Source organism: Propithecus coquereli, unplaced genomic scaffold, assembly GCF_000956105.1.
Source record: "Propithecus coquereli isolate 6110/MARCELLA unplaced genomic scaffold, Pcoq_1.0 Scaffold307, whole genome shotgun sequence".
Classification (NCBI taxonomy): Eukaryota; Metazoa; Chordata; class Mammalia; order Primates; family Indriidae; genus Propithecus; species Propithecus coquereli.
Genome location: NW_012148697.1, coordinates 379288 through 395210, shown reverse-complemented (window position 1 = coordinate 395210; position 15923 = coordinate 379288). Strand labels below are relative to the sequence as shown.

Genomic DNA, 15923 nt, shown 5'->3' with positions numbered 1-15923 from the left:
AACAGGAAACAAGTGCTGGTGGGGAGGACATAGAGAACTTGCAACCCTCATACATTGCTGGTTAGAATGTAAAATGGTGCAGCCACTGTGGAAAACAGTTTGGTGATTCCTCTAAAAAGTTAATCATAGAAATACCATATGTTCCAGTAATTCCACTCCTAGGTATATATCCCAAAGAACTGACAACATATATTCAAACAAAAATTTATATACCAGTACTGGCAGCACTATTCATAATAGCCAAAAGGTGGAACCAACCCAAATGTCTATCAATGGATGAATGTATAAACAAAGTGAAACAAATACTGCATATCACATAATGAAATACATTGTTCAGCCAGAAAAAGGAATGAAGTTGGCCAGGCACGGTGGCTCAGGCCTGTAATCCTAGCACTCTGGGAGGCCGAGGCGGGTGGATTGTTTGAGCTCAGGAGTTCGAAACCAGCCTGAGCAAGAGCGAGACCCCGTCTTTACTAAAAATAGAAAGAAATTAATCAGACAACTAAAAATATATAGAAAAAATTAGCCGGGCATGGTGGCGCATGCCTGTAGTCTCAGCTACTCGGGAGGCTGAGGCAGAAGGATCGCTTGAGCCCAGGAGTGTGAGGTTGCTGTGAGCTAGGCTGACGCCATGGCATTCACTCTAGCCCGGGCAAAAGAGTGAGACTCTGTCTCAAAAAAAAAAAAAAAGGAATGAAGTTCTAATATATACTACAACATGAATAAACCTTGAAAACATTATGCTAAGTGAAAAAGGCCAGACACAAAGGGTCACGTATTGTAGGATTCCATTTATATGAAAACTCCAGCACAGGTAAATCCATATGCACAGAAGGAAGATCAGCGTTTGCCAGGGGCTGGGGAGGGGAATCGCTAATACCTGCTTAATAAGTGTGGGCTTTACTTTGGGGTGATGAAGACGTCCTGGAACTTCACAGAGGTGACGCTTGCAAAATATTGTGAATTACTCACTTTCACATGGTTAATTTTATGTTATGTGAATTTCACCTCAATAAAAAAAGTGGGTACTCAGGGATGAGGTGAGACTCAGAGATGTATACTTCATAACACTTGATAATAAAAAATGCTGCTATTTATAAAAGGAAAGAACAAGAAACTCTTGTCAAAGATTGGGTAAAAGGTATGATGTCTACGCTATTAAGTCATTTTTTCATATGCTGTCAATTTCATGCAAAAAATCATGGTGTCAAAATGTCCCTAGAAACAAAATCTAATTGACCATATAATTACATTTAATTAGTTTAGTTAAGATTGTCATATTAAGATGTGCTGTGCCTCTGTGTCTAACATTTGGCATGCAGTAGGCACTCACTAAATGGCAGGCAGTGTGGTGAGGTCCCTGAGAGCAGGGAGCCCATCTTCTTCACTCTGCTGCCTTGCAAAGGGCTGGCCACAGGCAGAGACACACTACAGAGAAGGAAGAGGGTGCTCTGGTTTCCACGCTGTGGGGGCACACCACCAGGACAGGTCTCTCCTGCAGGCTAGTACTAGGAGGCCCAGGAGGTGTGCTATAATCCAGGGGGCTCAGGCTGACCAGTTACAGCACAGGAGAGAGTTGGGGGAAAGCTCAGGAAATGACAGGCAGCAGCAGAGGAGGAGGGGGTACCAGGTCACCTCTGAGATGCCTGGCCTGTGGATGCTTACTTGGACTCCATCTCTGTGGGCTGCCCCTGCCTGCATCCTCGGCTCAGCCTGGGCCTGCTTCTCCAACTTCTTTCTCTGCATCTTCTCCAGCCACAGATCATCCAAGCTGATGGGCGGGCAGTGGGCGATGCTCCTAGGTGGTACAGGAGCTTCCCTGGGGAGGATCCACGTTATCCTCTCAGTGGTGGGGCCTGGTCCCTGAGCCGGCTCAGCGTGGACAGCTTTCTGACCACAGGAGCAGCTGGGCTTCTCACCCAGCAGCTCCTCCCACGGCTTGTGGTTCTGGAGAGCAGAGAGAACATATAAACTGGGGACACAGTGCCTTCCGCTGCCCAATTTCTTTTGGGTATAACATTATGTTTTGGTTAATTCTCAAAGGACAGAGTCCAGTGAAATACTTTGTTCACAGTAATTTTGGAAAGTGAAGACTAAGAACAAACAAATCTTGTTTCTGTTAAAATGTCTACCTTCTCAACTATTTCAAAAAAATCCAGTCTTCTACTTTGATCAAAGAATTAGGTCTTAAAAGTAATTACTGACTTTAGCACGCTCATTAGGAATACTTTTTAAAGGCCAGTAACTCGGGTAAAAGCTTTACTTAGACAAAATCCCTTGAGAACACAATCGAAGCAGGAACACACTTCAGGTACTTAGTGCTTATTCCACCGAAATGTACGCAGGCTGTCAGCTGGTTCCAGGTTGCAGCGAATGCACTCAGGCACCCTGACAATTTCAAAATAGAATGTGCCCACAGTAGCAGAATAAGGAGGCTTGTATTAACATCACGAGCAACTCTGCTCTGTGGGATGAGCTGCTGGGAGAAGAAACCCTTTTCTTCCCACGTGCTGCCAAGTCTGACACTTGCACCCCTCAGTAGACACCTCCTTTGCAGCCCGACCTCTGTGGCCTCTATGCGATGACACCCCCGGCACTCTGAGCACTCTGTTTGGTGGAAACTAAGGTGGAGTTTCTTTTTTTTTCTTTAAAGTATGATTTTTTTTTTTTTTAATTTCAGGGTATTATGAGGGTACAAACATTATGGTGGAGTTTCTTTTATTTCAAGAACATGCATACATGCTGGAGGCCTAGGAAGGCCGAGTCTGACAAAGCAAGACTTTGCTAATACGTTCCTCCCAAAAACAGGGTTGGAGAGAGCAGCCCTCCTGGGCGGTCCTGGGCTGCCTGGCCAGCTGGCCGGTGCTCTGTGGCAGCCCTGCAGGGGACCTGCTTTCCTGCACCCTCTTCCCGACACGGCAGTGGGTGGGAAGTGGGTACGCTCAGTGCCGGAGCTTGGGGTGTTGCCTCTTAAATAGCTCTTTCTGAACTGAATAAGCTGTTTATTTAGTGGGTAGGTACATGGAAAATGAAGTTATTGTAAATTTAAGCACCTTGATAGAGTTCACTTTCATGGTAGAAATTGTAGGGATCCTTATTCTGGAAGTGATTAAAAGTTATCTGGGAGATTAAAGTATTTTGCATAATAATTTTCTACAAGATTAAGACTCAATTATATACTCTCTGTTTAATCTGAGGTAGTCTTAAAGAATTTAAAATGTATGCACATACATTTGCACGCATATGCAGCGAGGGAGAGGAGGAGGGACGCGTGGGTGACGGCTCCGTGCTGCTGGGGAGGACAGCCGGCAGTCGCGCCGTATCCGGCTCTCCAGGAACCGGTGTGTGCAGCCCAGGTTGAGAACCACTGATCGGATGAGTTTCCACGGAGCTCCCAGATACCACTCCACGTGTAAAATGTACTTTCACCTCCTTTCTCTCTCCCCAGCTCCCTCGGGGCTGGAGCAGCTGGTGTCTTCTCCCTTTCCTACAAATGGCATCGCAGAAACCCAGAGAGCTTACGTGACCTGCCTGAGGTCACAGACCTCTGAATTAAAGCCCACGTCCACTCACTAGTCCAGACGGTACCTGTTCCTGCCGTCTCATACGTGGAAATCACACCTCCACAGCTGGGCAAGGACCATGCCTCAGACACTTTCATAGCCCTCAAAGTCCCCAAAAGGGGAACGGATGTTAACCGAGCGTGTCTGTACGCAAGGCTCCCTTTATGCCTTTTGTGTGTACACTCAATATGAAAGCTGGGTCCTTCTGAGGCCATTCAGAGTGTAGATGACATAAGCCACCCATAAGGAGGGCGAGCCACCCTCACCTGCGGCTTCCACAAGAACACAGCTCACCACCACCCAAGGAGAGCTCCCTTCTTTCCCAACTAGAAGAAAACTTCCTACTTGGACTTTTCCAACACAGCATCCCTGAGCTTTCTACCAGCCTGCACCCGGGCTGTTGGCTGGGACCTCTTGAAGCCACAGTGACAGTTTTTTCCTCACCTTCTGTTTCATCAGCACTTTAGAACCCTAGCACTTGGGCATGAGCCTTTGGAGGGAACCCTGGCTGGAGACACAGGTGTTCTAGGTGCGAAATTGTGCCTTAGTTTTCTCCACTTAATGGAAAACAGCCGGCTCCCCTTCTCCCCATTAGCCAAGGTCCCTGGCTTGGCCAGCCAGCTGTGCTGCAGTGGGTCAGTGCCCAACCTGTACTCCTTATTGGAAACTTATTGGGAACTTATTGGGAACTTATTGGAAATGTAGACTTTCAAGCCCCAGGGAAGGGGCCAGCAATCCACGTTTAAAATGCCCTCCAGGGGATTCTGAGCAAGGCTAGTGCGAGGGTCTGTGCCGGGGAGACAGGCAGAGGAGAGCGCAGTAGCTTGCTTCTGGGTCGGACTCTGGTGTGGGGTAAATGTGGGTTTGAACGGAGGGGCTATCATTAGTTAAGTAACTCCTGCCCATAGTTGTGTTCCCCAAAAGTCAAAATTAAGAAATGATGAGACAAAGGCAGATGATAAATTTCAACACAATCTGGAAAAGGGCAGGGGGACGTGGCGGGCAGCCGCCATTGCCACGTGCAGGGGGCTCTCTAAAGGCGGCAGGGTCCCCGGGGCTGTGGAGGAGAGACACAGGGGTTTGGCTTAGAGTCTGTGTGTGCACGTGCGGCCTCAGTTAACCTCCCGGCCCAGATGGCCACGTGACCATGCTCACTCCCCTCCCCGTCAAACTGCCAGCCAAGACCAAAGCCCGGAGGCTTAGGGTTTGAATAATCAGACATGAGGCTCCAGGTTCTGGAGAGCACAGACCTGCAGTATAAACAGTGGACAGGTTTGAGATGGAAACAGAGATAACAAGAAAGTCTGCACAGTGAACAGGGGCCACTCAGCACCCTGCTTCACTCGTTCCTAGGATAAGCCTACACCTCCCGGATGGGCAACTGCTGAGAGAAACTGCTCCCAGAGAAAAGGCCTCTCAACACTGTCTTATGAAATAAGCGACATCTCAGTCACCCTGCGGTGAAGCTCACCAGTTGATCAGCTCCAAACATGCCCACAGAACATCTAAACAGATATCTGGTGCCTTACTCTTAATAAATAGGAATTTCACTCAAAGACCGCGAGACATTTAGGAAAAACCTTCAACACACTAGAAAGACTAAAATAAATGGGAAAAGAAAAAAAAAATCAGGAAACAGAAAACACAAAGGATAGAAGAAAACTTTGAGGGAGCCAAAATTAACAACCTCAAAAAGAAAAAGGAAGACACTGAAATCATTAAACAAGAGCAGGATGCTGTGAAAAAAAAAAACAAAAACCAAAGGACTTCTAGTTGAGACACGCTTCTGCCCATCCATTCCCTAAGCACAGCTGAAACCCGGAGGCAGTACTCACAAAACAGAGACACGAAGACTCTGGTGGAGAGAAGAAAGCAGACCAGCGAGGGACCCCAGAGCACACGGGATGCCACGCACCGGCGAGTTCCCCAGAGCTCCTCTGCCTCACGCACGCCACTCACACACGCTTCCCACGGATGCTGAGCAGTCTTGCGGGACATGCCACTAGGTGCAGACAGAAATGCCCCAACAGAAGCCTGTCCTCTCTAGCTAAAGGACCAGCCTAGCAAGACAGCAGACTTTTAGGCAATAACTGACCTACTTGAGCCAAACTTTAGGTAAAAACCATACATGTACCCCATCTCTCCTCACACCCCAGCAAACCATGAGTGAGGAACTCCCAAACTCACCTGGCTGCCATGGGTCACAAATATCCCTCAGCCAAAGGGAGTAAGACAAGGCTGAGGGGAAGCTGGGGCTTTCGTCCCTTCCCAGAGTTAACAAGGTCCTCCCTCATGGTGTCAGTGAAGCCAGTCTCCCATCCCCTACCTGGTGCAGGTGAGGCCTATCTCCCTTCCCTGCTGGGGTGAGGTAGGAGAGGCCTGGTGGAGAGCCAGGACTCTCCCCACTGCCCAGCATTAACAAGGCCTTCTGATCCTGGGGGAGCAGTAGACACCTAGTGTAGAACCTCAACCCCATCCCCGCCCATCAGTAATGAAACTCTCATTCTTGTATCAGGTTGTCAATAGAGGCCAAAAAAGGAAAGTGAGATTTCACCCAAACCTAACAATAATGAAGTAGTGCCTACTTTCCCCCACTGGAGTGATGTCAGAGGCGGTTTGCCAATAAAGAAGGTTTAAATGAGATACAGAGATTCAAAACATACAACCCTAAATGCCCAGAATAAAATAGAAACTTACTCATCATACAAAGAATGGGGAAAATCTCAATTTGAATAAGAAAAGTCAAGAGACACCAGCTCCCAGAAGACACAGATGCTGGAATTATCTGACAAAGAGTTTAAAGCAGCTATCATAAAAATGCATCAACAAGAAATACACATACTCTTGAAACAATTGAGAAAATAGACCATCTCAGAAACTGGAAAATCTTAGCAAAGATATAGAAGCTATAAAGAAAAACTGAGTGGAAATCATAGAACTAAAAAATATAATAATTAATACAAAAACCTCAATGGAAAGGCTCACAGGAGAATGGATAGGCCAGAGGATCAGTGAACTTGAAGACAGAAAATACAATTACACAATCTCAACAACAGAGAGCAAACAGACTGGGAAAAACCAAACGGAGCTTCAGTGACCTGTGACACTACAAAGAAAGATTAAACACTAGATAACTGGAGTCCAAAAGAGAGGAGAGAGTGGGTTATGGTGAAGAAATATTCAAAGAAATAAGGCTCAAAATTTCCCAAATTTGGCCAAAGATATAAACCCACAGATTTAAGAAGCTGTGCAAAGCCCAAATAGTATAAACCCAAAGAAATCTACTGAAGCAGCATCATAACCAAACTTCTGAAATCTAAGGACAAAGAAAAATTCTCTAAAGCAGTGAGGAGGAAAAGACACCTTGCTTGTCAGGGAAAACATTTTAAATGACATTGGACACACAGAGGCCAGAAGGAAGTGACACAATATTTTTCAAGGGTCATTTTTCAAGAAAAGAGCTAATAACTCACAATCTGTTATCCAAGGAAAATATTCTTCAGTAATGAAAGGGAACTCAAGACATTCTCAAAGAAAGGAAGAGTGAGAGAATTAGTTGCCAGCAGAACTGCCAGTAAAGAATGGCTAAAAGAAGTTTTTGAGTTAAATTTTTAATAATGTGTGAGGTTTAGGTCCAGGTTTTCTGTTGTTGTTGTTTTTGCCTGTGGATATCCAAATGCTCTAGCACCGTTTGTCAAAAAGAATACCATTCCTCCAATGGATTGCTCTGTGTTTTGCCCTCAAATTATTGTGCCCTGTTAAACATGTACAGACCAAGAGAAAGGACACACTTCCCAACAGAGAATCGGAGGGGTAGGGGCTGAAGTACACACAGCGCGGTACAGGGCGCAGCCATCACTGGGTTGCTTTTGCACCTAAACATCAGTTGGGTACATTGTGTGGGTCTATTTCTGGGTTCTCTATCCATACCCATTAATCTATGTATCTGTGCCTCCCCCAAAACCACATGGTCTTAATTACTTTATGTAATAAGCATGAATTAATATCAGGGAGAGTGATTCCTCCCACTTCATTTTTCTTTCTCAAAATTGTTTTAACTATTCTAGGGCCTGTGCCTCTCCACATACATTTTAGAATATGAACATATTTTTAAAGGCTATAAAATATTCATGATGTACCCCCTGTGTACACACACACACACACACACACACACACACACACACACACACACTTAAAACTGCCACGTAGAAACAGTACCTTGGATCCTTGCTATCAAAGGCAGAAAGTTATGGGATACAGGAAAGGAGTCCCACATTCATTTGTAAGGTTGATATTATACCTGGCAGAGACCTAAGAAACCACCTGGTCCAACCCTTGATAGACAGGGAAGGCCCAGTGTGGTCTTCAGCCAAGGATTGGGTCAGGAAGTCCCCAAATGTGTGTGCTCTAGATTTCTAGTTACTCCCATCCCTCCCACCCAGCCAGTTATTTCTGCCCTGCTCCCTCTTGGTCTTGGTCTGCTTCCTAAGCCCCCTCAGCCAGGGACACAAACCTGTGTGTGTGCCCACAGCAGACACCAGAGCCCGCTTTCCCTGGAATCGAAGGCTTGCTGTCCCCAAACCAAAAATTCCAGAGGGAAGAAATCTCTAAATGTGACAGCGCCTTTCACACCTGAGCACCACCTGTGCTGGTGCTGGTCTGTGTCACACAAACACACACAAATACGCTGTGGTCTCACAGGTGCGAGGTGACACTGGGAGGGCTAGATCCTACGGCAGTCGGGAGGTGAGGGGAAGAGTCCTACTGAGAGTGCGCCACAGCGTCAGGCCCCAGGGGCGACAGCAAGGCTGAGGGGACTGCCGGGCTGGACCCCACAGGGCCACCTTCACAGGCTCCATCACTTGAGTCTGCTCAAATGTCAAGCCCCAAACCTACAAGCTAAGGACGCCCCACCCCCAAACTTCTCGACTCCTTGTCCAATTCCCTTTTCCATTTTAAAATTACATTTTTAGTGTTTTATAGTTTGTATCAATATCTGGATTGATCTTACTTGCTCACTTATTCACCACCCCACACTGCCCGGTTTTGAGGACGAGAGATCTTGCTGCATTATTCAATACTGTATCCATAGCACCTGGAAGGCTGCCGCCCACAAATGGCCCTCAACAAACATTTATGGAATTGAAAAAGAACAGGCGAGGGGATTTGGCCCCCCGGTCAGCAGCGCTTGCTATAAGCCGTGGTGATTCAGACCCTGTCCCCACGAGGATGGACAAGCAGACCACTGGACACGACAGCCAGCTTTAGGCATCTCAGAGACCCAAATGTAACAAGCAAGACCATGAAAGCTTTTAAAAAGGTAACTTAGGGCTGCGGTCCCCAACCCCTGGTCTGCAGACTGGTACCGGTCCGGTCCGTGGCCTGTTAGGAACTGGGCTGCACAGCAGGAGGTGGGTGCCAGGCAAGCCAGGGAAGCTTCAGCTGCATTTACAGCGGCTCCCCATCGCTCACACCGCCTGGGCCCCGCCTCCCGTCAGACCAGCAGGGGCACTAGTTGCAGGAAAACAAGCTCAGGGCTCCACTGATTCTGCATTACGGTGAGCTGCATAATTATCTCATTACATATTACAAGGTAATAATAATGGAAATAAAGTGCACAATAAATGTAGTGCGCTTGAATCATCCCGAAACCATCTCCTGCCCCACCTGCTAGTCCGTGGAAAAACTGTTTTCCACGAAACCAGTCCCAGGTGCCAAAAAGGTTGGGGACCACTGATTTAGGGGGTTCTCTTCATGACCTTGGGGTGGGGAGAAGATGGATACACTTGACAACATTAAAATTGAGAACTCCTCTTTGTCAAAAGATATCATTAAAGAAGGGAAAAGACAAGCCACATGGAGGGGAAATGATATTTGTGGCACATCCACCAACACTGGGATTGTGCCCAGAATCAGCGGGAAAAAGCCCCATAGACGAGTGGACGAGATGCCAGGACAGGTGTGTCCCACAGCAGAGTGAGAAAGGAAAACCTTGTATCTGAGGAATATGAGCCCCTTTAAATTATCAGGCCCAGAAGGAATTTAAAATGTAACCGGAGTCTCCTCGCACTCCTCCTTTGCTAAATAATTACCCTTGGAAGCCACTTGCTATGTGGGCTCTAGACTAACACCAAGTAGCTAGAAAATGCCATATACTCCACAGTTCAACAGTGCACAGCCAATCACTGACCAGCGTTATTTCTGTAAACCAATGAGAATTCTCGACAAACACCTTTCATCATCACCCCCTTTCCTGATTTGCCCTTTATTCTTTAAAAAGTTGAGGTCCTTTTTTGTTCTCTGGCAACTTTTGTTGTTCTTTTGTTCCAAGGCAACTTGGAAGAGTGTCCCGGGGCAGGAGTCCTCAGCCTTTGGGCTTACATAAACTATCTTTAAACTAGACTCTGACCTTTTTGATTATTTTAGGTTGACAAGAGTAACCGCAATGTCGACAAGCATATAAAAAGTTGCTCAGCCTCTTCAGACATCTGGGAAATGCAACTTGAGATCACAGTGAGACATCTCTACACACCTAACAGAATGGCTAAAATTGAAAAGGCTGACAATTACCACATGTTAATAAGAATACAGAGCAAAGCAGACTCCTAGTGAGAGAGAGTGTAAATTATAAAATCAGTATCTAGTAAGGCTGAAGGTAGGCATCCTGCAAAGACGCAGCCCTTGCTCTCCTAGGCATGCCCCAGCAGAAACTCCAAGGCAGCGGGCGCCACACACAGTGCTCCCAGCGGCACTGTTTGCAGCAGCCCCAGAGGGGGACGACCCCCAAGTCCATCAGCAGCTGACAGAAATACACTCTTATGACGGCTCAGGGCAATTCCACATAACAATGAACACCAACTTTAGATAGCACAGGATGCATCTTAATTAGAGTAAGAGAAGGCAGACAAAACAGAATGAGTAAGGTTTAAAGGAACGCATATGGTTTTACTTATATAAAGCTCAGAAATGGGTACCTGCCCCCACCCTATGTTGCAATTAGGTAGTAAAATGATAATGAAAGGCAAGTGAATACTATAAAATTTGGCACAGTGTTCAGGCCAGAGAGGAGGAGGGAGTCTGAGCAGGAAGGGGTGGGGCCTGGGGAATGCGGTATTTCCTGACCTGTGTGCCGGTCGTTCGTTGTTGTGCATTATGCTTTTCTGTACGACTTCTCTATTTCTCCACTTAAAAGAGCTTTAAAGAAACAAACTGCAGGATGTAAAATCATAGAAAATTAAAGTCTTTATAGATGTATGATCGCAACCGTGCTACATATATAAAGTTTGCTTATAGAAAAAAAAGCTGGAAGAAAATTTAACAAAATATCAAGAATGGTTGTTTTAAGATACTGGACTAAAAGAACTACTGCTCCTTAAAACCAGTGTGGAGGGAAGGAGTGGGCACACAGGCTGAATCCCACAAATCCCTCGGCAGCCACAGCCTGCTCTCCCAGGGGCGCCCACAATGGGGAGCAGGCACCTCCAGGTAGAGTTTCCGGCTCCATTTCCTCCCTGGCCTCCAAGGAGGGAACTTTTCAGAGCGCGCTCCCTTCCCTTTGCCTAGGTCTCTGCTGCGGTGCACGCGCATCCTACTCCTTCCTCTTTTCTGGTAAGATGGGAAAGGGAAAGAGGACTAGGAACTCACATTTGTCGAGCACAGCTTCTTGCCTGGCCCTTTGCTGGGCACTTTACAATCACTGTCTCGCTTGTTGCGTCCAGGTGTGTCCCTGAGACCCATCCCACCTGCTCCAATACATATACAATGCCCAATGGAGCACAGGGACACCTCTGGGAATTTTTTTTTTCCTGTGTGTGTGCACACATCTGTATACATATATACACACAGATGTAAGTATATATTTATAGCACTATTAAATCAGAGTTGTTAATTCAAATAGCACTATTAAATCAGAGTTGTTAATTCAAATACTATAGAATCTTTTTTGACTATTTGATTTTACTTTGAGTTACCTAATACTATACTAACTTTTTATTTTTAAATCAAGTTCTCTGTGTATTTCAGATAATTGAAAAATAAAAAGGGCAACATGCAACTAAGTAGGCGGGTGTCAGGAAAGGGCACTCATATACTGCTACTGAGTGTTAATTACCACAATCCCTTCAGAAAGTAATCTGAAATAAAAATACACATACCCTTTGTTCCTCTTCCCTCTCCTACAGAAATAAAAGCGTCAATACCTAAGAACATGTGCACAAGGGTGCTGTTCCAGCATTATTTATAATGGCCCCACACTAGAAATTACCTCAATGTCAGTAGAATAGTTAAATGAAATACAGTCTAGCCATACTATGAAATATTATTCATCTTCTAAATAGAAAACAACTTATAGGAATCGCTGGAGGACTATATATTAAGTGAACAAGAAAGACGCGGAGTAATACGCACGTATGATCCATGGTGTAACTCTCTCTCCCCAAAACTTCCCCATAAACCTATGTGAACATAATGAAGGATCATACACATTAGAATACTACATTCTTGTCTTCCATGGAATGGGATTGGAGGGAGATCTTTTCTTTTCTACATCTGTATTGTTTGCCTTTTTTTAATTTTAGTAACAGTAATTTTTTAAAACAGTACTCTTAAAGGAAAGAACACAAGCGTTAATGTTTAACTCTTTACAGATGAGGAAACAGGCTGGGGAAGGTGAGGCAATTTTCAGCTGGTAGGGATGCCATTTGAATGTCTGCTGTCTGCTTCCAGGGTCCTCAGACGCACCTCTAGGAACCATCCCCCACCCCAGTTCTGCCTCTCCTGGCGACCCACCTGGGCTTGGAGGCGCTCTGAGGGGGCACCTTATCTGTAGCCCTCTCGGCTATGCACCCACCAGAGCACTGGGCTGGTGGACACCTGCTGGTGGCAGAGGGGGACTGGGCGGCAGGACCTTAGCTCGCTCGCCCATTCCAGGCACACGGGAGACCTGACACTCCTTGGTCTAAAGCAGCAAAGGAGGCTGACTTTCACCGTCCCCAGAGTACCATCTGGAATTTCCACAAAGGTCCCTCCTCCCGAGGGCAGCAGGACCCATGAGAAATCCTGCCCTGTCCTGTTCCTGGGCCAAGCTGTACTTGGGGGAGAGACCATTTTATTTTACCAGAAATTTCAAATTTCACAAGCACCAACAACTCCTATCTCTTTATACCGCAATAAGTCCAACTGCATCATATTTTAAATAACATAAAGTAAAATAAAAACCATTAAAGTACTAGAGGACAGCATGGGGAAATTAGAAAAATAAAAGTCACATTGGAGAAGAACTACATTTGATGCAAAAACCTGTACTAACCACCTGATATAAAATGGGCAGACTACAAACAGGCAGCGGATAGAAAAAGGAATTCAGATGGCTTGAATTATACAGTTAAAAAGAGAAACACAAAATAAAATGATACTGAAATGCCAATTTCACTTGTTATTCTGGTAAATTTCAAGAAGTTGGTCCCACGCCTGTTGACTAGGGAGGGCACTCTGGGGTAACTGCGCTGGGCTTTGCTGCTTACTTAGGAACATTCCCAAGAGCTGCCCTCCTGAGGAGTGGGTGCGGATCCCAGATGGCTCACCTCACTCCCAGGAAGGTCCCTGAGCGAGGGTGCTGTGCTCAGGCCACGGGGACGCTGGCCTCGTTTCCCGCGCTCTTCCTTCTGGCCAGCCTGGTTTATTGTCTGCAGAGAAAGTAGGAGGCTTGTCCGGGTCTTGGGAATCTTGGGGCTTTCAGGGGCCCCTGAACTGCTGTCCACATCACTGTAGCTTCCAAGAGAAACCATGGAGATGGCACTGCCCCTGCCAGGGTAGTGGAGACCCGCGGCCAGAGCACCAGGCCTGGGGCTCAGGGGTTTGGGGCTCAGGGGCCTGCAGGGCACGCCTGGGCTTTCGAATGCCAGCCAGCAGGCAGAGCTGGAGGGCAGGGTGCGGCGGATCCCAGCCTGCTGGGCCCCAGGGCTGGCGGGGGACGTCAGCCGGGGCTTTTCAGGAAAGATACCTGAAGGTAGGTACCTACCGCCTTCCTGGGGGGCTGTGCATTTGATGGACGGTTCACTTCTTCTCCTGTGTTCTGGAGAGACCAAACTGCCGGAGGACAAACGTGTGGGGGGACGTGGGGGTGCCCGGTGGTCGCCAAAAACATAGCCGTCCTTGTCCTCTGCCCACTCCTCACAGTGGCTGTCGGTCACCGGTGGGGAAGGAATTTCTGGTCCTGGAAGCAGACTCACTAGGGGAGGCCTTTTGGGGCCTTCTGCGTCTCTGCCTTTCAGAAACGCGCGCCAGGAGCTCTGGCGCAGCCTGCTCCTCTTCTCGCCCTCGGGAGAACCTGGGGAACGTTCATCGCTGTTCTCCTTCTCTAACACTTTTGACTCAAAAAAGTTTGAAAAGGTCTTATGAGCCAAGGCCAACCTTGCCCTGAGCCTGTTCTCTGTTGTTTTGAGTCTCTTTGCGCTGCAGCTTTCCGAGGAAGGTCTTCTGCTCCCGAGATCCCCGGGCGTCCCCACACCCCCGCTTTCCATCGGCCCCGCGGCCCCTGCGCCTGCGCGCGGGGGGACGACCTTGGGAGGAGCCGTCCTGTCCACGAGGCGCGGAGGCGGCCTGGCACCAGTCGGACTTGCTACGCGGGGCTCCTCAGAGCGCTTCAGAGCCGAGGGCCTGCCTTTCCTGAAGGAGGTCACTGTGGGAAGCCTGCTGGGCCGGGCAGAGGAGCCCGGGCCCTTCTCCGCGGCCCCAGCAGCACCGCCCCTGGGGGCCTGGCCGGCCCATGCGCCCCTGCCGCGCTCCCCCCGGCTGCCCGCGGGGTGGAGGCCCTGGGCCCCATGCACACCCTCAGGCCTGGGGCTCAGGCTCTCTCCGGGCACTTTCTCTTCCGGGGGTTCCTCTGGGCTGGGCGCCTCTTCCAAAGCAGCTCGGGGAAGCAGAAGGCTCCCTCGCTCTGCGGCCTGCGCCACCGGCGGAAGCGCCCCATCACCAGCTCCCAGCGTGGAGGCTGCTGGCAGCGCGCGCTCATTGCCACAAGTGGGTGTTTTCCTGGCTCTGGGAGACTTATGGGGGGTCGCGCCAGTACTGAGGGGAGATCCTGGCCTTTCCCCGGTAAAGTTACGGGACTGTATTTCTGGAAGAGGACCCAATTTCTTCTTGGTGGCCTGAAGACCTTTCTGCTCCACAGCTATAATGATGGCTGTACACCTGCCCCTAGAGGCCAAGCAAGCTTTGGATTCCGAAAGACCCTGCAAAGCAGTTTTCCTGCTGATGGGGTCTAGAACCACGGCCTCTTCAGCTTCCTTTGACGTGTCTACTGCACTTGATTTCAGGGTGCTCCCTGGACCATCCGGACTCTCGCTCACTTCCGAGCAACCCATCAGGACACCGTTCCATACCTGGGTCCCCTCAGTGCCAGGCTGCCGTGGGAACTTGGCCCTAGTAGGTAGCTTTCTTTTCTCACTGAAAACATACTTTGATGTGTAATTACTGGTTTGGTTTCCTGCCTTGACAGAAATGTCCTGAAGGTGCTTTTGTTTCTCTCTCACACCAGCAGCGCTTGGTGCAAGGAGAGTGCCTTGGGGTTCCTCGGTTCTGCTTTCTGGGCTGTGCCCCAGCTTGCACTCAGCAGGCCCAGGCACTTCCTCCATGCCGAGCTTCACCAGCTCTGACGTAAGGCATGAAGCGACTGGGCATGACCCAGAATCCTGTCCCAACTGGTCTTCCTGCTGGAGACCTGCAGAGGACGTGTCCTGAGAGGCCCTTTTCAAGCTAAAACCGCTGGGTTTGCTATACGGGTCCTGCAAAGAAGGGCCCCTACTTTGAGAAGCAGGAAGCAAATGAGACAGCTGGGTGGACACAGAGTAAAGGGTGTTTTGTGTTCTTGCATCTCGCTCATTTTCTGTCCCTTCCTTCAAGTGGGTGCCAAACTTCACAGAGTTCTGTCCCGCGGGACCCTCAGGGTAACCTAAGGGAAACCCTGTTGTGGGATGGGCCCCGATCAGTATCCTCGTGTGCTGGCAGCAGTGCCCAGGGGCCACCCTCCCCTTTTCGCCAATATTTTCTGGTGCACTGTGGTGACGCTTGGCATGTGGGAGGCAAGATGTCCCCAGAGGAGGCCAGCAGGGGGCATCAAAGCAGGGCTGGGCCCAGAGCAAGTCTGTGTCCACCGCAGGGCCTGGAGTATTTCCCTTCTTTGTCCTGGCCCCCAGGGGGGCTGTGCTGTCCTGCGTGTCTCTGCGAGGCAGCACTGGGGCCCTGGCCCTGTTGTGGATATATGGCCAGCTCCGACCCAGTTCACAGAACCAGAGAGGGAAGGGCCAGACCACTGGGATGCCCAGACAGCTCTCAGACCTGGATTTTTGAAGAGAAACACCA

The 15923-nt window shown here is 48.6% G+C and overlaps 1 protein-coding gene across 1 annotated transcript in view; it reads right to left on the bottom strand.

Annotated features, from left to right (window-relative positions):
- Positions 1-14926, bottom strand: part of ARHGEF4 (Rho guanine nucleotide exchange factor (GEF) 4) — a 133469-nt gene extending 118543 nt beyond the window's left edge. The window contains exons 1-2 of the mRNA XM_012649913.1: positions 13145-14926; positions 1666-1947 (exon numbers count right to left, since the gene is read on the bottom strand). Coding sequence (XP_012505367.1) covers positions 1666-1947; positions 13145-14926 — 2064 coding nt within the window. The remainder of the gene's footprint in view (positions 1-1665; positions 1948-13144) is intronic.
- Between the last annotated feature and the right edge of the window lie 997 nt (positions 14927-15923).